Source organism: Zootoca vivipara, chromosome 2 (genome assembly GCF_965207765.1).
Source record: "Zootoca vivipara chromosome 2, rZooViv2.hap1.1, whole genome shotgun sequence".
NCBI lineage: Eukaryota > Metazoa > Chordata > Lepidosauria > Squamata > Lacertidae > Zootoca > Zootoca vivipara.
The window spans coordinates 99,370,674-99,394,567 of record NC_142584.1 but is presented as its reverse complement, the minus strand read 5'-3'; the positions used below and the strand labels follow the sequence as shown (position 1 = coordinate 99,394,567).

The 23,894-nt window shown below is 43.2% G+C and overlaps 1 protein-coding gene across 3 annotated transcripts in view; it reads right to left on the bottom strand.

Moving 5' to 3' along the window:
* Positions 1-580: 580 nt before the first annotated feature.
* The window catches only part of CADPS (calcium dependent secretion activator), a 384,452-nt gene continuing 361,138 nt past the window's right edge, over positions 581-23,894 (bottom strand). For all 3 annotated transcript variants that reach the window (XM_088662501.1, XM_035106762.3, XM_035106769.3), the window contains 2 exons: positions 6,637-6,741; positions 581-1,972 (listed from right to left, as the gene is read on the bottom strand). In XM_088662501.1, the coding sequence (XP_088518627.1) occupies positions 1,793-1,972; positions 6,637-6,741 (285 nt within the window). In that variant the 3' untranslated portion in view covers positions 581-1,792. The remainder of the gene's footprint in view (positions 1,973-6,636; positions 6,742-23,894) is intronic.

Below are 23,894 nucleotides of genomic sequence, written 5' to 3'. Positions count from 1 at the left end.
TGCTGTTGGTGCTCTGATAATATCTCTGCTGTTGGTGCCCCAGTATCAAAAATATTGGGCCCTAAAATTGGCAGGGGAAACTCTGTTGGTGTTGCTGTTTCTGGGTGTTGCCCAGTTGTCACTGACCTGTGACAGGGCCTTCTTGGGAGTGGCCCTCCCTTTGCAGAACATCCTCCCCAGTGAGGTGTGCCTGTCTCCATCACTATTAGCATTCAGTAAGAATTTGAAAACATTCCTGTTTGCCTCCTGTTTGCATTTGATGGCTGAAAGATACTATACCTATACCTAGCAACCTTGAAAATACCAGCTCGGACTTCCTTTGGGAGGAAGGGTTAGCAAACAAATAAACATCTTGAAATAATCAAATGCCTGCATTGTTTCTTTGTTTAACTTAGCAAGGCTCACTATGACGAAAACTGAAAGTTGTTGCATCCTATCCATGTTGCTGTCTGCTCCTATCCAGGTTTACTTGAAAGTAAGAAAGGCTTCCTTTCAGGGAAGGGTGCTTCTACAATTCTGGCTTTTGTAAGTCAGGAAACAAGTCCCACCAACTTAAAAAAACAACAAACCCAAACCCATCCACATGAAAAGAAAATTCCTTTATTCTAGGGCTCTTACATTTGGTTGGGTTTTTTTGTATTAGCTCATCTTTTGCTTTCTCTTCCTAAGGCAGACATAAAAAGACTCCAGCGTTTATTCTTAGGACATCTGAATAATTATTTATTGAGAAGCCACAGTCCTCACACTGTTACAACTGTTGGCTTGTATAAGGCAAAAAAGCAAGATGGATCCACTATTTTACACAGAAAATAAAAGCTTCCGGAAGGGAGAAGGGGAACCCAAGGACATGCAAGTTACTGGTCCAAATGCAATGTACATGACAAGATATAAAAACCATTGTGAAAACAAAAGGAGATTTAAATTATGATTACAATCTACCAAAAGAAATCTTCGTATATTGTCATTATTATCATTATCATTAGTTATTATTATTATCCTCGTTATTATAAACACATCTGTATAGTCTAAGATTGTAATTAAAGTTGTCCTTTTTACAAACACAGTTATCGGAACTCTGAACAAAAGTGTAACATTTAGAGGGGGGAAAGACGCGGACATAAAACAACTGCTCTGAATCGTCATGTGGACAAGGTGATGAAGGTCAACCCGTTGTGGCAATATGGATGACTATTTTATTCCATTGGTATACCACTTCTACAAAGTTAGCTGTATATATTTGGAGGGAAAGTGCTTGGGTCTATTAAAGGGGAATAATTCCAACTTCCAGTTTATGCATTTCCTAACCCCCCCCACCGCCCCCAAATGTACAAAAGAGGTGTCATTTGTAGTAGCCTCACTCTGTTTCGAAGCAATCGGCATCCACAGGAGAGAAACAAATATATGAAAGTACCTGTTTCACTTGTCTTCACAACAATTTACCGTCAATGTATATATAGTACATTAATGAAGCATCATTTATACTTTAGTTATAACAGGGACACACCTAGCATGTTTTCTATGCAGTTATTTTTCCCATTAACAGTTTTAAACAACGGTGCTCCATATTGCTTATGAACATATAGATATGAAATCAGGAAACTCAATGGATCGAAACAGAGGTGCTAAATCTTAAGTACCACACAGCTAAAATGGCAATTGTATTGGTAGACTTTCCATGGGCATTTAGAGCAGACAGAAAATTTCCTAATGTGGCTAAACTGAATAACAGACTAGATTACATGCACTGGTTTCCAGGCTACATCCAAGTTGGGGGGCTTCTAGATCTGGAGAGTTAATCGTCCTCTTCATCTTCTTCATCACTGTCTTTCATGGTGATTCCTTGAAGCCCTCCACCTTCGCTTACGGAGGCTGTGGCTTCTTCTACAGTCAGACGGTTTCGCACTGTGTCATAGGTTTTGCTATTCAAGGTGGAATCCAGGACTCCTTGCAATCGGAAATCTCTGTATGTTTTCTAGGGAGGGGAGGGGTCACGTTGTGGAGAAGAGGAGTAGAAAAATATCACAAACAGGACACAGTAGGGTTCGTACCAGCAAATCTGTTCCAAGTCAGTTCTCTTTTCCCCCTCCCTGCTTTTAGAGAATGTTTATACCTGTGGTATTCTTTGGCCATAATTCTCAACCCACTTACCCCGAATGGTAAACACTGCGAGGCTTATACTAACATTGGCCTTCTGAATATCAGCTGGCACTGACCCAAGAGGCAAACTTTGGTTCTTTTATAACTCAGCAGATGTCTAAGTTGGGACTGCCAACACCACACACAAATTGATTACTATTATGACACATCCAACCCAGTAATAAGACAGTAAAGGTAAAGGGGCCCCTGACCATCAGGTCCAGTCATGTCCGACTCTGGGGTTGCGGCGCTCATCTCGCTCTATAGGCTGAGGGAGCTGGCATTTGTCTGCAGACAGCTTCCGGGTCATGTGGCCAGCATGACAAAGCTGCTTCTGGCGAACCAGAGCAGCGCACGGAAACGCCGTTTACCTTCCCGCTGGAGCAGTACCTATTTATCTACTTGCACTTTGATGTGCTTTCAAACTGCTAGGTGGGCAGGAGCTGGGACCGAGCAACGGGAGCTCACCCCGTTGCGGGGATTCGAACCATCGACCTTCTGATCAGCAAGCCCTACACTCTGTGGTTTAACCCACAGCGCCACCTGGGTCCCCTAAAAAGACAGTAATAGTACAGGATATCCCTATCCAACTGTGGGTATCCTAGTCTGGTAATCTGTTACAGTTGGCTCGACTCTCAACTGAGGAAAGTGGTGCTGTGCTCAGGCCTTCTTGCAGAGGACACACACACACACACACACACACACACATATAGGCATCTGGTTGGCCACTGTTAGAACTGGATCCTGGATTAAAAGGGCCTTTTGCCGGATCCAGCAGGACTCTCCATAAATTCTTAGTGTTGATTATCTCACATGCGTGTGTGGGGAATAAATCCAGTTTTTTGCTGCCCCCCCTCCAACAGTATGGCACTATTGCTGACAATCTGATCAGCGCTACGTGCTCAAACCCTGGTCCAGAAATTACTTGTACGTTGGCCATTTGTGCATAGAGTTCATCATCCCATTTTTCTCTGTAGAATCAGGGTGTGGCTCATTTTTACTGATAAAGCCAACTGCCGTTGCTTCATTGCGTTTTCTGCTGCCTCCATAACCTCTGTTAGTGACTAAACTTGCACATTTTCGTAGAGCCTTAAGCATAAGTCACTAATACCAGTGGGCTGCGTGATGGGGAGGAGACTCTTGTCTGTGGCCACCACCCCTTCAAACCAGCTTCCATACAACTAAAAACTTTAGCTGTTGTGCATCTGTCAGGTGAATAGGAGGTCTGAGGTGGTTTCAGCAGCAGGGAAAAAAGAAAGTCATGCCATGTTGGGTGAAGACATCTCTGCCCCTTCTCTGATGTGAAAAACACCAGGCAAATGCAGCTTGAAACGTGGCAATGAGGAAAGGACCTTGGAGTGTTTTAAGCTGCTAATGTGAACATACATACTTAGCGGATGGAAGTCAGGGTGCTTAGCTTTCCCTATGCCTACAAAACCATGTGTCCAAATGCTCGCCCAGCCATTTGCCCCCTAGCTGGGCTTACTTCTACATTTGGAGAATCCTGGTTGGGGAAAAGCATGCTAAAAACACCATTTATCAGGGAGAATTGGTGGTGATGGTGGTGGTAGGGAAATTAAGCATCAACTCCCCACACTATGTGACAAGAGAGGGTTGGAAAGCTTGCACTTGTCCCTTGCAAGACAATTCTGCCCGTGCAAGTGGAGGGTAGTTTACAGAATAGATAAGCTGCAAAACTGCACTGTCCACAAATAGTTGTATTTGACTAGGTTTAGAGTCCCTTTGTTTTTAAAGAACACAATTGCAACTTTAAAATGCAAGTATTAGTAAAATTCACATGCTATTTAACACCATGAAACAGTTTAAAGGTGTTTTGTTGGATAGCAAGCACGCCTAGAGAAATTGTTATTTTTAATTTTTATTTTTATTTAGCAACTGCATAGCTGTAACAGCATACAAGACACCTTGAGTGCTTTTCGGTGCCCCTCCAACTAACACATAATAATAATGTGCTGATACCTATCGCTTTTATTGATGAACATTAAAAGCTTTTTAGTAATTTATTCATGCCTTGATTTTCAGAGTACACAATTCTACTATTTTAGCGCTCTTCAATGAAACAGAACCACATAGAACCAAAAATGATCAAATATGTATTTACCTCCCCCTGTGATCTTATTATTTCATGTAAGCCACTGAGATTTCACACTGAAATAATTAACATGTGTCCAGTACACACACACACACACACACACACACACACACACACACACACACACGGATATCTTATTATCTCTTCCCAGTCCCCTTTAAAAGGCCGTAAACACCTATTGTAAGAGAAATAATTTCAATTACCTATATGCATAATTCAGATTTGTATTTACAATAGTAATTGCACAGAAACTAAAAGGGAAGTCAGTGGTAACAATTCAGCCAACGAATTTTGCAAATGTGAACATTCAAAGGAAAACAATAATGCACATAATCAAACATATGTCTATTTAAAAAAAAACAACTGTAAATGATGGCTGATAAATCATGGCTTATCTGTCCAAGAATTAACTGTGCACCTGTGCAACCCTCCCCTGCCCTCAAGCATCCGGCCCGGTACTTTTATCCTAGTTCATTATGCTTCAGTGTTCATGACATCAAAATTAACTGTGGTTTCATATACTTCTTCGTAGGCAGTGATTAAACAGACGTTTCCCTCTTTGGCTGTCCCAGGAAACTATGGTTCAAACAAGCTAGAAGTGCCAAAGCTAGATGGGTGAGGAGGGAACATGCAGGCATATTACTCATTCTCAGAGTGACAAGCCATTGTTTATCACCCCAATATTGCAACATTTGAACTGGGCTATATATGATGGTACAATGCAAATCCTGCCTTTATTCTACCCCACTAGTCAAACGTTTATTTATCAAAGTTCTTTCCTGGGAAGCGATGTGATTGTGGGATTCAGCTATGTACTTGAAATGGTTGTGAAAACCAAATGAGACCATAGTGGGAGAAGGCAATCGTGGACCTATGGTTATTGGTCTTTTTTTAAATGTCCCAGGCATTCTGACCATTAAGGTTTTATTGCACCCCTGAAAAGCTCCAATTCAATATCCACCCCCCCCCAAGGCAAGACACCAAATGTTTCTCCTACAGATCGCCAGGTGTGGGGTTGTTAACCTGAGATTCTGTTGAACCTTGTCATGGCCGTGGTGCCATTGGGCCTTGGTAGAGGGAAATATATGACCTATCAGGCAAGGAGACAAGCTGTTAGAAATGACATTTGTGATGGATGGGGAACTAGTACCACTTGATAAAGCAAGCAGGAGGCACAAGGCATCTCTCCCAACATATAGGTCAGTTTTCCCCAACCTAGTGCTCTTCAACCCTGAGCACTGGCCATGTTGGCTGGGGCTAAGGGGAGTTGGAGTCCAAGATCTCGATTGCACCAGGTTGGGCAAGGCTGATACAGGGAAATGCTGTAGGATAAATCTTTAAATATCTTGAAAAAAGTGAAGTTGGAGATGTGCCCACAATATGTACTCCTGAATCTGCTTTTGCCAGTAGAATTCAGTAGCTAAGTGGAGTTGGGCCTTGGGCCTAGATTCACCCATGGACTTGCTGGGTGGTCTTGAGGAGGTCAATACCTTTCAGCCTCAATTTTCTATCTGAGGACATGGAACAAGCCTGCAATAGTGACACGGCAACCACTTGAAAATGTTTTGGTTGAGGGATTGCAGTGGCATATTGAAAATCAGCAAAACCCACATAGGCGGTGATTCACCCATGTACTATCCTGCATGGCATTGTACCCATATGCTTCTTTTTTCAAGTGCTATCACACCCCTATTGTATTACATGCCTGGGGCCCCTTCTGATTTTATAATTAGTGGTGTGGGAACGGGTGCAGTACGACTCCTTCCTGCATAATTTAGCGTCGTCGGATGTGTATGATCATATGACAAGCAGCCCACCTCATGCAAGCCACCTTATGCCAATGTTGCACTCTCTCCAGGAACTGGAGCAATGCTCATCTGAGAAGGCGCTGCAGCAGGAATGGGGAACTTGTGACCCTCTGTCTGTTGATAGACTCCAACTCCCATCGGTCCCAATGGCAGGAATGACAGACATTGTAGTCCAGCAACATCTGTAGGGCCACGGGTCCCCAGTCCCTGTGCTATATGGGTTCCCCCAAAGTGTGGTCATGCTTCTGATGCCGCCTAGTGGCACAGGAAGGCGCCACGCGGCAGCTCATCTCATGCCACCAAAGATAACATTGGAAGCCACACCCGTGCAGTTAACTTGAGCTCTACAACAAGGATGGAAAACAAGACAGTACAGCAATGTTTACCTAAGGACGAGTTGGATCCGACTAAATTCTTAAACTCAGAGCAGATGTGCTGCTACACTAATGGACCGAAGTTAGTCACATCCATTGATTTCAATGATTCCAAGTGATTTCAATGGACGTGCTATTTCTTTCGTGCATGGAACCTCTTTCCTCCAAGAAACAAAACAGCCTGGACGTAATAAAACATGCTCACCTTTACTATCCTGATAAGGGTTTTCAGTTGATAGATGTGGAGCTGGAGGTCCATGCGGTCTGTCAGCCAGGTGCAAACCATGTTCATGGTGCTGGTGTACCATTGCTGCAAAAGAAGTGAGAGCTTTCCGAGGGGCATGCCAAAGAGCATATATTACGTGCCAAGTATAAAACACAGAACACAGGCAATTGGATACGATCAGGTCTGGCCTCCCCACTCTCCCTTGCCAGTTTGCCAGCACAGGCTCCTTCCTAAGAAGAGAATGAACTTTTAAGCCCACTGAGGTCCAGGAGCTCTTGTCTGACACACTTGGATTCACGACGTGATCTAGAACTTGTATTAGAGTTTTTCTTCTTCTTAGTGGAATCCTCTATCCCTGCATCGCAGCGGGTTGGATTAGTCAAAGCTTGGGGTCCCTTCCAACTCCAGAATTCTATGATCCTCGTTTTTGTTTTGTTTTGCATTACGATTCTATATATCTTCTGTTATTCAGGTGGGGGAAATGGAAGTCTGACACTATCATCAGACTGAACGAATATGTTCTTGTCTTGAACTCCCCCCCCCCAAATTTGCAGAAGGTGGAACAGGAGTAAAGCAAATGATTCCATTGCTTTCTAATGTGTGAATCTGTCTCCGGAGCTTCACAATTTTAATTGTGTTTTAAGGGTTTCCAGGAACTGTTCTCGCCGTGAGACTGTTGTGGGTGAGCTGAGAGTTTGTTTGGACCCTGGGTGAGAACCCGGAGGCTGACAGGAAGGGTGTGTCAGAATGAAAATGAATTGATAGTGATTTATACAGTGTGTGTGTGTGTGTGTGTGTGTGTGTGTGTGTGTAACTTTGTATTAATGTAACAGTTTACATGTAACTGTGTTTTTGCATGTGCAATATTTTGCTTAGGTTGTCTGTTGTTGCTTCAGTTTTCTGTGCACCGCTTGGATATATTTTTTATATATTAAGCCGGTATAGAAATTAAATAATCTATCCATAAACCAACCTTCCAGGGACCACATGGCAGTGGTGGGTAGAGCAACAAGGGCACATTTTACCTTTCTACAGTTGCATGGTTTCTATTCACATCTAACTCTTTGATTCTCCATCCAGGCAAGTAAGAGGCATTGCCAGGGTTCAAGGACATGTTTCAGCCTGGCAATGACACCCAAAGAGGATGTGAAACAGGGTCAGTGAGGGGTGTGACTTGGAGAGAGTCCCAAAGGCCAGAAAAAAAAGATGCTTGGAGGCCCAGCCCCGCTGCCAATGAATGCCGAAAAAGTGAGCACACAGCAGTATCCCTACCACAGGCAAGGCGCGGATTGAAATATGCTTGCTTGCAGGGATAATCAGAGAGTCCTTGGACTGGGGCGAGAGTGGTTTGCAAAATCTACTTATTATGGATTTTCCTTTCTGAAGGAGTGCTGAAAAGTATCCTCGGCTGCCAAGTTCACAACAGGGTCCCTGAGGCAGCCGAGTAGGGGTGTGACAGCTTATGTTGTCAGGCAGTCCCCCACATTTCTTATTAGACTTGCACAATTCGAGAGGGTACGTTTTTCGTTCTGTAACTTACTCTAAATTACTCAGCTCTGCCTTTTCTCAGACTGTCACAAACAGAATGTTCTCATTCTCTCGGAGGCTTTTGGGCACAGGCTACCTCATAAATATTTATCGCTTCGGCTTTGCATCCCAAGGTAATGAGGATCTCTTGTTTAATACACGCTGCTTGTTCTTTTTCCCTCCACGGCCCTGGGGCCTTTTCAGTCCCAGGGACAGACAGCCAAAGTACCACCGTTTGCCTGTGGCTACAAACATTTCCAGGAATGAAATGATTGCCATCTTTGCTTTCCTGCTCTTCTGCATTTATTTTTTGGGTGTGTGTGTGTGCGTGCATGCAGATTCAACTCAGATGGTTAAAGATGGTTAAGCTTTTCTCTGTCAACATTAAAAAATAAAATAAAAATCCGAAACCTTATGGAAGTACATGCTGCCGTACCGTGAAATATCAGGGTGACGCCCAATGACATGTATACAACGAAACATAAACCACCGTTTAGACCAGGGGTTCCCAACAAAATTTTCTTGAGGACCCCTCATTGAGCCGCTATTGTGACAAGGACCCCCATTAATTCCTAATCCTAAAATTAAAAAGTGAGAGCCAAATTAAGAGTCTTTTTATATTTATACGTTTTTCACACTTACGATTTAGGTTCAATGAACACTGACAAGATCGGTTCGAGAGTCACTGACTTACTTGCTTGAACATCAAATGCATTATCTTCCTCTTTATCTGTAGGCCTTTGTCGTTTTAACGAACCACTTTTTAACCAACGGTCCATTTTTAACTACGCGAACTGTAGCTTCCGCGAAAAACAACACTTTGTTTACAAACACTACTGTTTTGCAAAGAGGCAGTGCGCGCCAGGGAGGAGGGAGGGGAATGGAGAAGACAGGGTACCTGCGCAGTAGCACACAAATGAAGCCGACGCGCGCAAAGCATCTTGGGGAGGTGAGCGTCAGTAGAATGCGCGCGCTGCCTCTTTGCAAAACAGTAGTGTTTGTAAAGCGCCACCTAACGGCATACAGCAGAACTACTGCCTCTATCTAATTCTAGTTTTGCGCTAGACTCTGCTCATGCAGGAAGCGGCCAAAACAAAAATCTGTTATCATACGAAATATATTTTATTTTTTATTCTAATAGCATCTTGCGGACCCCTCTGGCATAGCTCGCGGACCCCTGGGGGTCCGCGGACCACCTGTTGGGAACCACTGGTTTAGACAATGCAAAACAATCGTAAAAATGACCGGCCAGTGAAGAACGCTTAAACAATCGCAGAGGCCTGTTGGCATAAAAGGGTTTTCAAGAGACACCTGAAAGACAAATTAATAATAATGCCTGCTGAATCTCTGTCGGAACAACATGGGACCGGCAATGCTTAAATGTCAGTCAGGGGACCAATTAACAGTGCTACTCCAAATGATCTAAGTTGGCTAGGATATATAAAGGCTCCGGCCAAGAAATATCAATTCACCATTTATACTAGGGCGGCCCAACTTTTCATACCAAGTGGGCTGCAACAGTACTCTGACACGGAACCTGTGGGCTGCACTCTGCCTTGTTGCTTGGGGGGTAAGGGGCAGCAAGGCCAACAAGGCCAACATTTGACGCCCCCCCAGCCGTCACACTGCCTTCCCAGAACTGGCTAAGCGAGGCAACGGGCTTTGGGAAGGGGGCGCGAGGTTCTGATAGGGTCCTTGAGCTCTCAACATCTCCTCCCCAAAGTTGGAAAAGCGCTAACTAGGATTTGGGAAGGAGCAGGAAGACTCTAGGATCCTCTCAGAGCCCTCATAACTCCTTCCCAAAGTCCAGCGTCTTGCTTACCTGGCTTTGGCAAGGCAACTTGAGGGCTGCGGTGTGTGTGTGTGTGGGGGGGGGCAACAAATCTTGCTGAGGGCCGCAAAAAAGGCCTGCATGTTGGACTGGCTTGGTTTGTATCATTCTGCCACCTGATTTGCCCCTCTAGGCTGAACACAACTGTCCCCTGCCAACATCAATTTATTTGTGAGTTATAGTACTTAAAACTCCTAAACGCACTTACACACTTTGAACAAAACACACATAGGATTGCTTTGTAACTTTCAGCTTGTCCCACCGCTTTCCCTGGGAAAGCCTGCTGTTTACTGCTGAATCGGAACAAACGTCAGTCCCTGGAAAACCTGATTGACGTTTGTTCCGATTCAGCAGTAAACAGTGGGTTTTCCTGGGGAAAGCACTGGGGGGACAGAAAAAGCTCTTGGACCCATGCCTAGAAATCACGGGACACGCAGAAATATGGATGAGCCCATTGCTACATTAAAAATGCTCAGTTAACAGCAGAAGCCTAGGCGTGTCTGCTCAGGTGTCCTACTGAGCTTAATGGGACTTCTTTTCAGATATATAAGATCACAACCATATAATGCTAAGGTGAGTAAGGGGTGCTCCACTTACACAGTACATACCGGAGAAAAGCTAGTAGCCAATTGTCACCACTGTCAGTGGCGAAGGTTACACCCCTAAGCACATCTCCTAAGCTGTAGGGATGGGCAGATTGCTCTATTTCTCACATGTTCACTGAAAACCCTATCCGGTCCCATTTCCACATTCATCTGAAACTTTTTTTTTTAAGCAATCAGCATGAAAATCCACCCAGCTTTTTAATTTTCCTCACAGCCCTGCATTTCTGTCTATACATTTAACTTGCCACAGGGGTAGCCAATGTGTCTCTTAGTCACACAGGCTGGGGTCAATGGGAGTTGGCATCCGACAGTGTGAAGAGCACCACGTTGGCTACTCGAATAATAATAATAATAATAATGATAATATATTATTATTATTATTATTATTATTATTATTATTATTATTATTATTATTATTTATACCCCATCTGTCTGGCTGGGTTTCCCCAGCCACTCTGGGTGGCTCCAAACAGAATATATAAAAAAGCGGCAAAACACCAAACATTAAAAACTTCCCTAAACTTAGCACATTTGTGTAAGGGGATTGTGCCCTGAGTGTTCTACGAACCCAGCAACAGCCCTGCAGGGCACCACTTTGGGAATGCCAGGCTGGGATAGTTGGAGGGTGGTAGCTCCTGAGCTCCTAAAAGTAACCACTAGTAGGCAGCAACACAGGAAGCTGCCTTATACGGAGCCAGACCATTGGTCCGTCGAGCTCAGCATTGTCTCATCTGACTGGTTGGAGCTCTCTAGAGCAGGGGTCAGCAAAGATTTTGTGGCTTCGGGGCGGTTCACGGTCCTGCAGATGCCGCGGTGGACAGGAGTGTGTGTGTGTGTGTGTGTGTGTGTGTGTGCGTACAAACACTATTTCCGACACTCCTTCTGGCGCAGAGGTGTGGGCAGCTTCCCATTGGCTGCAGGAGCTTCCTGCAGCCAATGGGAAGCTGGCCAGCATTGCAGAAGGCGGTCCCCGCTCTGCTCTGCGCTGGTTTAGTGCGGCGCACGGGAGCCAACTGAGTGGGCGGCGGGGTCCATGGGCCAGTTAAACAACCCCCCATGGGCCGCTTGTGGCCCATGGGCCCAATAATAATAATAATAATAATAATAATAATAATAATAATAATAATTTATTATTTATACCCTGCCCATCTGGCTGGGTTTTCCCAGCCACTCTGGGCGGCTTCCAACAGAAATATTAGAATACACCAATTTCTTAAAGATTAAAAGCTTCCTTAAGGTTGCCGACCCTTGCTCTAGAGTTTCAGACTGGATGGAGGGCATTCCCAGCCCTGCCCTGAGATGCCGGGGACAGTTTTTTGGGGGGGACCTGCGAACATCAGTGTGTGCAGAGCTGCTGAACTTCATCTTTGAATATATATATGTAAGCTGTGTTTTGGGGGGGGGTGGAGAGAGAAAAATGTTATGAATAAATCTGCAAAGTAACACACACTGATGGCAGCAGCAGCAGCAGCACATTTGATGAAAGCCCGCGCTGGGTTCCTGCGCTTCGAGGGAGGTGGTGTCATTACACATCCACCAGAACATCTGCAAACTCCCATTTCCTTTTGGTGGGTTTGAATGGGAGCCTGACCTCCTGTTCCTTGCCATGAACCTTGAGTTCACACTCACAATTTTACATGTTACAGGAAGCCGCAGCTCACTCCAGGGGTGCTGCAAACAGAATCTCAGAAGCCAGATGCAGCCCTGCTTCTTAAATGCACCTGAAGGAGCTGTATTCTCCATTCAAAAAAGAAAGAAAAGAAAAACAGAAAAAGGAGGAGGAGGAGAAGAAGACGAAGAAGAAGAAGAAGAAGAAGAGAAGCCCACATACTAGTAGCTTAAGGTCACTCTGGCCTTTGTAAAGAGTTGGACAAAACCAGGAATGCTTCTGGGGCTGAGTTGTCAGCAGGGTAGCAGAAGGATTACAAGGAACCTGTGACTCTGCCTCTTTCTGCCTTTGCTAGTAGCTTTTGTGTGTGTGTGTGTGAACAAGTGCCATACAACAGATTGAGGCTGGTATAAAGGCCTGGGACTGTGCAAGGAGACCCCCGCTGGGCCTCAGCTGTGCTTGCAATTAGCAATAAGCATGAAATGATTATTGTGGTGGTGGCTGATGGCAATCTGAAGTGACAAGTTTTATTGGGGAGGGGGGAGTTAAAGTAAGTGTGTGTGTGTGTGTGTGTGTGTGTGTGTGTGTGTGTGTGTGTGTTAAGATGTTCAGGAAAAGTCCTCCCCCTTTGCTTGCAAACCCATTAAGCAAAAGCTCCGGTGCAGTTTAGTCAGAACTATTTTATGTCATTCACAAAGGTCTTACAAAGTCCCGGCTGAAAGAATATTTTCTTCCTCTCACTGCCTCGGAATGGAGTTTTTCTAGGTCACGGATTCTTCCCTGCCCTATTTAGTGTCAAAAAATACCCATTTGCCTCAAATTAGCAGAAAGCTTGTAGTGAAGGGCGAGAGATTAAGCATACAAAATTACTCAGCAGGCGGCCGCTGGATGGATTTTGGGGGGTTGAGAAGTCTTTAAAACTGACTACAAGACATTATATACTTCCGACAAAAGAACATAGTAATCCTACCTGCTTGCTTTAACCACTGTTGTTTGTCCATTATTTTGTGCTTTAATGCCCATGAGAGCAAAACTACGGGCAATGCTGCTCAATAACCATAGTAACTCACACCCATGACCCCGCAGTTCAGTTCTGGCTTTCCAACCAGAACGAATCCAGGCTGCTCAACCCTATTAAGAATAAACGGAGGCACTGCACTGAGAAACTCAAAGGACAAGGCTGTCCTTTCTCTCTCTCTCTCTCTCTCTCTCTTCTGGACTGTTTTGAAATACTCAAAAGAGGCTTTGCGACAGACCTTTGAATTCAAGGTGTTCCGAAGGTAACGGATTCAATGGCGTGAGGCAATTCCCCCCCCCCCAGCTACACCCGGGATAAAAGCAACACTAGTCAAGGGAAGCGAACAAAAGGGCCATGTGCCCATGGGTGATCACAGCCCTTTTTGGTTTTCGGAAGGCAAGTTTGCGGCTAAATAGCCAGCCCCCACTTCAATAGGCCAGTAAGGTACAAAACCCTCAGACATTCATTTTTCACCAACTCCATATCTCTCTCAACACGCTGGGCTTAGCTCTTGGAGCTATCAATGTGAGGAGGGGGGGGGGGACCATGGTCAACCCTATTATACGTGAGGTGTTCAAATCTGCTTGACTTTTCCATGCAAATGTAAATTGTTCGCAGGGATTCTTAGGTTCAGTTTCTAAACATGGTGCCACAGAAAAATGCATCTCCATGCTAACCTGAGGATTTTTTAAAAAATTAAATTAAGTTGTATATAAAATGCTCACACAATTGGCTACCCTTCTCTCAGTTCATTAAGACTAAAATGAGAATAAGATATTGGAGACGAATTAGAGGAGCAAATCAGGGAACAAAACTACCATTTGGATCCATCTCAGTTAGAACTTGAGAAAATGCTTTAAAGATGAAGATGGTACATCTTTAGGATTAATCACAACACACCCAACTTTTGCTGGCAAGAATGCAATTTAACTGGCTCTCTCGTACACTTGTGATGGCTTTGCCCAAAAATTATTCCCTTTTTTGGGGGAAATGTTTTCAAACAATCAATTGATAGGACAACCAGACCCAAAATTATCCCTACTGTCTTATTTTACTCCTCAGATTAAGAACATAACCAATAAAGACCTCATCCTCCATTTACTAACTGCAGCTAGATTACTGACTACAAAACAACAGGAAAACTCTGAATGCAAATATTTTGAAGCCTGGATTTCACAGGTGTGGCACATTGTGCTTAATGGACAAATGAACCATTTCACAAAAGGAATATTGATCTGGGGGGTGAAAATGACCCACTCCTTCTATACAACATGGTATCCCTTTACTGACTTTGATAAGACAATTGAACGTGGTTTTCACCCTCCATCGACTCAGCGTATCTTATGGAGAGACACTTTTATATGATTGCCTTTCTTGGAACATCTAAATCTACAACCATCAGCCATCATTTTTCTTTCTTTTCCAGACAACAACTGAACTCTGTATGGGTGTTCTGTTACTTAAAATTAAAAATCAATGTTTAAGCAAACAAACAAACAAACAAACTCCCATGTTACTCAATCCACTCATATAAAACTTGTCATTGTGTAAACAGCAAAAGAGCTTTAGGGTACCTTAAAGAGAGATTTTATTACGGTAGATGAAATTAAGAACATTGGCTGGATCAGGCCAATGGTCCATCTTTGTCTGATTTTAAGCTGTATTTCAGTCGATTGCTGAATTTTATGTCTTAATGTATTACATATTTTGATGTTAGCCGCCCTGAGCCTGGTTCTGGCTGGAGAGGGCAGGATATAAATAATAATAATAATAATAATAATAATAATAATAATAATAATAATAATAATTTAGCTCAGCACCTCAGCACAACCAGATCCCTGTGGGAAACCAGGGAGCAGAGCATGAGCACTAGAGTGCTCTCCCCTCCTGTGGTTTCCAGCATCTGTTTCCAATGAGAAGGAAGATGCATGTGTTTCCCATTTCAAAGGTGTTGGGGGAATTGGTTCCAAAGGAGTCTCCGTACCTGCCCACAGCATGCTCCCAATCTCCCCCAGCACACATTTTTGTTTCTATTGTTCTCAGTAAGGCAAGGGTGACAGAGGTTTCTGTGGCTGCTGGGAGAAGGGGAGTGGCACAGCTCAGCAATAGAGCGTCGGCTTTGCATGCAGAATGCCCCAGGTTCAATCCAGGCAAGGCTGGAAACACCCCTTGTTCGGAACTCTTGACAGCTTCTGCCAGTCAGTGTAGACCAGGCACCCCCAAACTTCGGCCCTCCAGTTCAATTCCCATCTTCCTCGACCACTGGTCCTGTTAGCTAGGGATCATGGGAGTTGTAGGCCAAGACATCTGGAGGGCCGCAGTTTGGGGGTGCTTGGTGTAGACAGTACTGGGCTAGATGGTCTGACTCGGTAGAAGGTTGCTTCCTGTGGTCATGGCAAGGGCTACTTGATGTTGGCTCTCGCCCTCTGTGTTTGGAGGTTTCTCTTCGCCTTCTGAGACAGTCAATGGTCCCACGACGCCCTCCGAGGGACCACAGGGCAGCAGATGAAGTTGATTAATCAGTTAGGTTAATTTATCAACATAATAATTTGCTGAACTGAAACAGGTGTCCTTGATTAATCAGGCAGCGGGTTTTTCAATTTTATTTTTTTTAAAAAATCCTTGTATTCTAAAAAAGTGTCATCTTAAAAGAAACATTCCTGCCTAAGGGAGTACAAAGGGGTTTTCTAATAACAGTAATATTTCACTTTTTTATTATTTATATGCCGCCCATCTGACTGGGTTGCCTCAGCCACTCTGGGCGGCTTCCATAAAAATATAAAAACACAATAAGATGCTGTGACACAGGTATGTATCATCCCCAGACTTTCTCGCTTCAGAATATATAAATTTTCCACATGTGTAAATTTATACAAAGTTAACTGATTGATTACCAGACTAAAATTCCTAAGATTAATTGAGCAATATTTCTTTAATTGGAAAATAGCTCTAGCTATCATGAATTACGTATAAAAAGGTTACGTATAAAAAGGCAACCACAGCAAATGTTCTAAACAAAAACACCTTTGGGGCAATAGATTCAAGAGTGAGTAGAGCTATTTAATTCCTACCAACAATCCTGCTGCTTCCCCTTGCTCAATTTTGCTGGCCCAGATATTGAACTCTGAAATGGCACACCTGCCTGTCTTCTTGCTTAGAGCCTGGTGGCCAAGATGCAGGGATCACTTTAATGCGAGATCATCAGGGATTGGAAGTGAGCCGGCCTTTGAGCCTCAGGGCAATCTAATATTATACAACAGAAGTCTGAAAACAGCATGCCGTGTGGGCTTCATAATCGTAAGAATCCACTGTATCTGCATTCTTTTTTTCATTTTGCTTTCCTGGATAATGAAAAAGACACCTGCATTCCCAGGCATGTTGTACGGGGCCGGGGTGGGGTGGGGGAGGCACTTAAAAACTGTACTGCACACACACAAAAGAAGGCCCATCAGCACAGACAAATGACCCCCAATGCATTGCTGATTCCAAACAAGCCACTAAGCTACCTGTGAACAGCTCCAACCCAGAGTATGCTTTGACTTCCTGCAGCAGCTCTCAGTCCTGGTAAGTGACCTATGGTAGTTATTTCTGAGGTCAACTGTTTAATGCTGGGTCAAGGATGACAACATTGCAAAATTCACATTGCATTAATTTATCCCTAGAGAGATTAGGGGCAAGTCTTCCAGCTGATCCCATGGATGGCATTTCACAACTGGCCAGCTGCATAATGGGGCTATTCTTATTAAACCTCAGAAGCATTGGGCAGTCAAAGCAAGGCGGAGTACTGCATTGGATGCTTCATGTATCATCATCATCATCATTCTTTATTCGACCGTCACTCAGAAAAGATACATTTCTCAGTACAAAGTTAAAACGTCTAAGACATCTAAAAACTAAAATAAAACATGGGCAGCACTAATAAAGGCTATACAGATAAACCCGCACCAATGCAATCGATTTTACTCTTACGACGCTTGAGAGCTAGGAAGAGAAATTTGGCCACCAATAAAGCTGTTTTCCCAGTGGGGAAAGTCAGGTTGTACATTCAACAAATGTACAACCTGACTTTCTCTGGATAGACAGCTAAGCTGAGATAGGCATGGGGCTATGAGATATTGCCTTAAATCTACATAGAAGGGGCAACTCAGGAGGATATGTTCGGTGGACTCTACCTCACCCAAGGCACAATGGCAAGTTCTCTGGTCGTATGGAAGAAGAAGAAGAAGAAGAAGAAGAAGAAGAAGAAGAAGAAGAAGAAGAAGAAGAAGAAGAAGAAGAAGAAGAAGAGTAGTAGTAGTAGTAGTAGTTTGGATTTGATATCCCGCTTTATCACTACCTGAAGGAGTCTCAAAGCAGCTAACATTCTGCTTTCCCTTCCTCCCCCACAACAGACACCCTGTGAGGTAGGTGGGGCTGAGAGACTTCAGAGAAGTGTGACTAGCCCAAGGTCACCCAGCAGCTGCATGTGGAGGAGCGGAGACACGAACCCGGCTCCCCAGATTACGAGTCTACCACTCTTAACCACTACACCACACTGGCACTTTCCCTCCCTTTTGCCCTTCTGCATAACCTATCATGGTTAGAGGTCACTCATTACTCATTACTATCAAATTCACAGGCTCGTCTGTGCTGGCCATGGGTGGGTAACCTGTAAATCTCCCGAAGTTCCTGGATTTCAATTTCCATCATCCCTGATCATTGTCCATGCTGGATGGGGGGGACGATAGGAATTAGAGTCCCAACATTTGGAGGCCCACAGGCTCCCCACCCCTGCACTGTGTTTTCCTAATTGTAGCTCAGGTTTGCTAACACAATGACTACAGCATCATTATTTGATTTCCACCTCACATGGGCTTGACAAACACACATTGCTCTTGGTGGTTTTATTTCTGAAAGTGGCAGGTTTTGTTTTCGGCAGAACTTAACAATGTGGATCTTCTCAGCAAAACCTGTGTATTTGTAGTCAAAGTAATAACAGCATCTCCTACAACTTCCTGCTTCTTTGTTCTAAAGTGCAACAGATATAGCTTAGGTAAATATCAGCCTACTGATGTAGCATTGATTCAGGGACATCTAAACCTGTTTATCCTGAAGCCCTTTCTTCTTACTAAAGACTGGGTACATATGCATTGCAAAAAAAGAAAGAAAGAAAGAAAAAGAATAAAAAAGGGTACCTTGGGTTACAAACACTTCGGGTTACAGACTCTGGTAACCCAGAAATAGTACCTCGGGTTAAGAACTTTACCTCAGAATGAGAACAGAAATCACACGGCAGCAGCGGGAGGCCCCATTAGCTAAAGTGGTACCTCAGGTTAAGAACAGTTTCAGGTTAAGAACGGACCTCCAGAATGAATTAAGTTCGTAACCAGAGGTACCACTGTATTTTGGGTGGTGGTTGTTCCTCACACGCTACAGTGGTTCTCAAAGGTCTTTCGCCAAGGTCTCTGACACCACTTGATACTTGGTCCTTTTCACTGAAGATGCGCAAGGACTGAACCTGCGACCTTCTGCAAACAAACCTGCTGTACTACTGGGTCATGATTCCTCCCAAAAGACCAGAAAATGTACCGTATGATTTCTGAGATCTGTCTCTTTGTCACCATCAAGCATGACCGAGAATGCTTGCTTCTGGCTTGGTTCTCAGTGGTGTCTACTGAGTTATATGGGACATAGTTATCTGTGCACCCATTAAGATTGAACTGAGAGGGGCAAAAACCTGTGTTTCACTGAGATGTTCAGGCAGGGAAAGGTTTTGCACTCTGCAACTTTCAGCCTGCTTTATTCCCCCCATATTTCCATTCGGAGTGGAAGCTCTCTGGGACAAACCTCCCCGCCCCCACTCCAGACTTCTGGGTTATCAGGGATGTGTCAAGTCCGCAACCCAAGCCTGCCTTGGAGTGCATCACAAATGGCTGCCATTCTTACAGGAAAAAAGTACCTGGCACCCAATTGTGGGGGAGGCAATTGCCACCCCCAGCAATCCAGGCGGAGTATTTTTTTGGCTAGTGCACTGGAAATACAACGGTGCAAGTGATGTTACAAAGCAGCAAGTAAAATGTCCAGAGCCCTTCTGGATGGTGCCTTTGAATATAGTCTCCATGGAAAGTTGGGGGAAAGGGAGACTTTCTGCCGCAAAGAAAGGGGGAGCATGGTTTTTCCATGCTAAAGGAAAATATTTTTCTAGCATTGCAGAGGACTCCCCTGCTCAGCACCTGAGGGCCCCAGTCCTGCCACTCACCACCTGGCCTGACGGACTCCATAAAGGACTGCTGCCGCCGCTGCTGGCCAGAAAGGGCTCCGTTTTTGTTTTTTAATTGCTGTTATTTTTTTTTGTACCTGTGTCATTTTAAACTGTGATATTAATGCTGTATTCTTAGTTTTAGATTTTATGTGGAAATGGTTTTCCATTTGGTTGCATATTTTTTGTTGATGTGGTTTAGTTATTGTTTATGACTTTTGTAATTATGTAATTATGTAATTTTTGTAATTATGTAAATCTTGTTACAGGCAGGTAGCCGTGTTGGTTGGGCGTAGTTGAAACAAAATAAATCTTTTCTTTCTTCCAGTAGCACCTTAGAGACCAACTAAGTTTGTCATTGGTAAGAGCTTTCGTGTAAGCCGCCTGAGCATTGCTTTTAACTGTGGAAAGGCGGCATACAAATAAAATGATGATGATCCTGTGTACAGAAATAAGTCCCACTTTATCTTTCAGTGGGATGAAGCCCCTTATCCAGTGCATGCTTTCACCCCATCTGGTGCAGCCCCAACCTGCCCCCAGGAAGGTTAGGGTTGGAGCAGGCAGGGAAAGAGAAATCTCCCACAAGTTGTTTAAGCACAGATAGAATCATGCCCGAATAGCACTACTGTGTGGATATGTTTGCAGCCTTAGATACACTTTCTGAGCTATGGTAATTGATTTCTGGGGCCATGCATGCATAGATATTTTCAGATGAGCATAATGAAAACACAACGAAGCTTCTACCCATAGCTGCCAAGTTCTCCCTTTTTTAAAGGAAAATTCCCTTATGCCGAATAGGCTTCCTCGCGAGTAAAGGGAAAACTTGGCAGCTATGCTTCTACCTGTCCGGTATCTAGCTAGGCCTTCCTTCTTGTGTTGTTGCCCCCCCCTGCCCCATTTCGAAAGCTCAGTTCTGATTTGAATCCTTAGCGTATGAGACACCCTCACAGTAATAAATCTGCTTTTCCCTAAAACAAATCAGTAAGACAAGTTAACTCTGTTACATGCCATTACGATTTAATAGCTCCAATATCTATGAAAACTACCACCGAGCTAATGCTGCAGGCATTGATCAGCAAATCTTAACTATTAATGCTTCCAGTAATAATAATGATAGTTTTTGGGGAGGGTTTAAAAAAAATAAAAAAATAAAAAAGCAAGCTCCCTTCATCCTTTTATTCGGTAGCATAAGAAATTAAACACTTGTGGGCTCATTCTAAAGAGTGAATGAAATTGAATAAGCTACCTAGTACTTGAGTTTCACAGCGAGTGCTTGAATAGAGCAAACCTCCTAAGTTGAATAGGTTGCCTTTTGGGACCAATTTGCCTCTTTTCACTCTTTAGTCTTCCTTTTTTGCTGACAGATGTACAAAGGCGGAACTGCGCTGTGCGGCTTATCTACATACACCCTCAGCAGCTGTCACTTTTGTCGAGCAAGTTAATCAAGCAAATGCCACCATATCCCACTTTCTATAAGGAACAACATGTTATAGAGTAGACAGTAGTCTTGGGAGAGAGAGGGAGAGGGAGAAAGACTTTATTTTAACTTTGATTAGCTTGGTTTTTTCCTCCAAACAAAAGCCTCTCTCTCTCTCTTTCTCTCTCTCTTTTATACTTATGATGCAACTCATTATTTTAGGTTTTGTGTTTTTTTAAAAAAAAGAAATTAAATATCTCAAAAACTCAGTTTTGATTCACAAGGGCAAAAGAAGGGGAAAAGTTGCTAGCCCTCATTGACGTAGAGAAAAGCAGCGGCAATGAGCCATAAAGGCAAACAGGGAAGAAACCCTATATTAAAAAGCAACCAAACAAAAATTATCAACTTAAAAATATAGCGTAGGTTTTTGACAGGGCAGGAGAAACAGCTTTTGAGCAATGTGTATCATTATTATTACTGCCAATCTAGCTGGCTTTTTGCAAAGGTCTTTTCAATGTTGTTTTTTTAAAAAAATTAAATGATTTAAAGACACAGAGAAAGAAAAATGGATGCTTCTGTTTGCACTAATGCTTGTTGATAACAATATATTGTCAATTGCTGAGCCACAAAGATTAGCACAGCAAAAGCTATTTTCTGAATAGCATGCGTGAAAGGCTTGGTCCATTTTCTCCTTGTATTTCATTGTAAGAGAGTTTCAATCACTAGTTGGTATTTATACATGTTCTTTGATAAACTCAACTTGTGTGGCTGTGTGGTTTTTTTTAAAAGAAATCCCTCCCTCATTAGGTACATAATAGTGTTTAATGTTGTAGAGGTTCTTCCCTGCTTTTTTTTCTTTTAAGTCTTTCAAGCTTAAGCATACTTTCCTCTGTTAAAATCATGCTTCAGAACTTCTGACCTATGAAAACAAATAGCTATGAAAACAGTATGATGCATAAAAAATTCTGTCAATAAATCTATACCTATCAGACGTTCACGAATTATGCCACCACCAAGAAACCTCATCTAAACCCGTGAGTGCAGAGCAGCCTGCAACACATCCAAATTAAGTCAGAGCACCTGGATTAACCAGATTGAATCCTGTTACTTCAAACAGGACTAACAGGGTTCTGTCAACATATCTACTTGTACACAGGGAGCGAGCTGCTTCTAAAGCGATGTTCTGTTGATAACAGTGATCAGCACAATCCAATCTAAGTACTGTACCTCTTTGTCCAGCAAATTTTATGACTGGCCCTTTGGTCTATATATATATATATTGAACAAGAAACTGTCCAGGCCACCCTGCTAAAAAGGAAGCACCTCACTCAATAACAAAGCAAAAGAAAAAAGTCTTATAGAGTTTCTCTCCCCTCACCACACATTGAGACTTTGCGTTTTCCTCATTAGCTCATACCATTTCCTAAACTGTCTCCTTTAAAAGATGAGAGTTGTTAATTAATCGCTCAGTATTTGTGCGGTGTTTTGACTTCGTCTATCGGAGACCTTTGACTCAGTTATGGCCCCAAACAAATGAGAAATATTACAGTGTGATGGATTGTGTGAAAAACCAAGCAGCAGATCTTGCGAATAACGAATCACTCCTGTGAAAAAGAGGTCCTTAAATCTTGGGAAAAGTTGGAAATCTCTCCCCCCCCCCCATTTGTTTATATGTCCTAGTTTAATTCAAAGGGGTGTATTTTATCCACATGAGTTTTGCCATTAAAACTTACTCTAACTACAGTGTCATTTTCAGGGAGAATAACTGGTTGAAATACATTATTGCCCCGACTATAAGTGTAGGCATGTATTTCTTGCGATCACAGTGATACTTTTAAAATAATAATAATGCTGCATTGATTTGGTTGCCTTAAACAATGCATATAACCCCTCTACAACCGCTTTATACTTTCTCTGCCAGTCTGCTCCCTTTCCTCCTGTACCAGTGAAGCCTTAATCTCACTGGAAATGCATCGATGCAGATAAGTTAGAAAGTCAGTGAGCTTTGAATATTAAAATCATTTGCATTGTTGTTTAATAAGGCTGCAGTGATGGTGTTACATAATAGGTTTAAACTGCTATCCTGAATTATCAATAATCTCCCTCGGCATCAAATTACATCACCCCCCCTCCCCTCCCCTTTGCCGGCTAAAATAAACCACAAAAGAGTTGCTTAAAAATTGTTGAAAAGGTCTGGTCTAGACAAAACAAGGAAGCGAGTTAAGACGGAAGCTTAGATTTGCAGGCACACATACAGCAGAGTTCTTCTCCTTCTGTTTTTGCAGTACATATGGTCCATAAGATCACCCACTGTTTAGGGACTTCTGTGATAGGGTGAGTTAAGGATGGAGTTTCACCCTTAATTGGGATTAAGTTTGACTTGAAACGGTCTACTGCATGGAATTCCCATCACTGTTAATGAAAGTTATGCGCTGAATGAAGTCCCGTGGGTGTTAACAGGCCGTACGCCTTGGGTATAGGTTTCCAGGGCTGAATTTATGGATTTATGGCTTCAGGCTCCCATGGCTGTTAATGGGGGAAATGCATGTTTAATATCTCACAAGAAATTAAACTCTCTTCTCCCATTTTAATAATGCTTTTTTATTTTAATGGACCTGTATATACCACAGCTCAAGCTGATTTAATCAGTACTAACCACTAATATTATATTTCGGTAATAACCAGTAATCAGTAATAACCACTAATATTTTATTTCATAAGTACTAATTTATTTCATAAGGATTCTTGGCATCAGTTTAGATTCTAGAAGCACAACTAAACCTCTTAAAAAAAAAACACCCAAAAGCAAAACACAACATTTCCCCCCCCCCCCCTGCAACAAAAGGTAGTGGACTGAGATAGGCAAATAGCAAACAAGTGTCCTCATTTGTCTTTAGCAGGAATAAAATCAGAACTGCTGTATTGCCATTTAGAGATTACCTGGATTATTGTACAAGGCCATTCTATGTGAGGGCGTATTTTATCCAGAGTC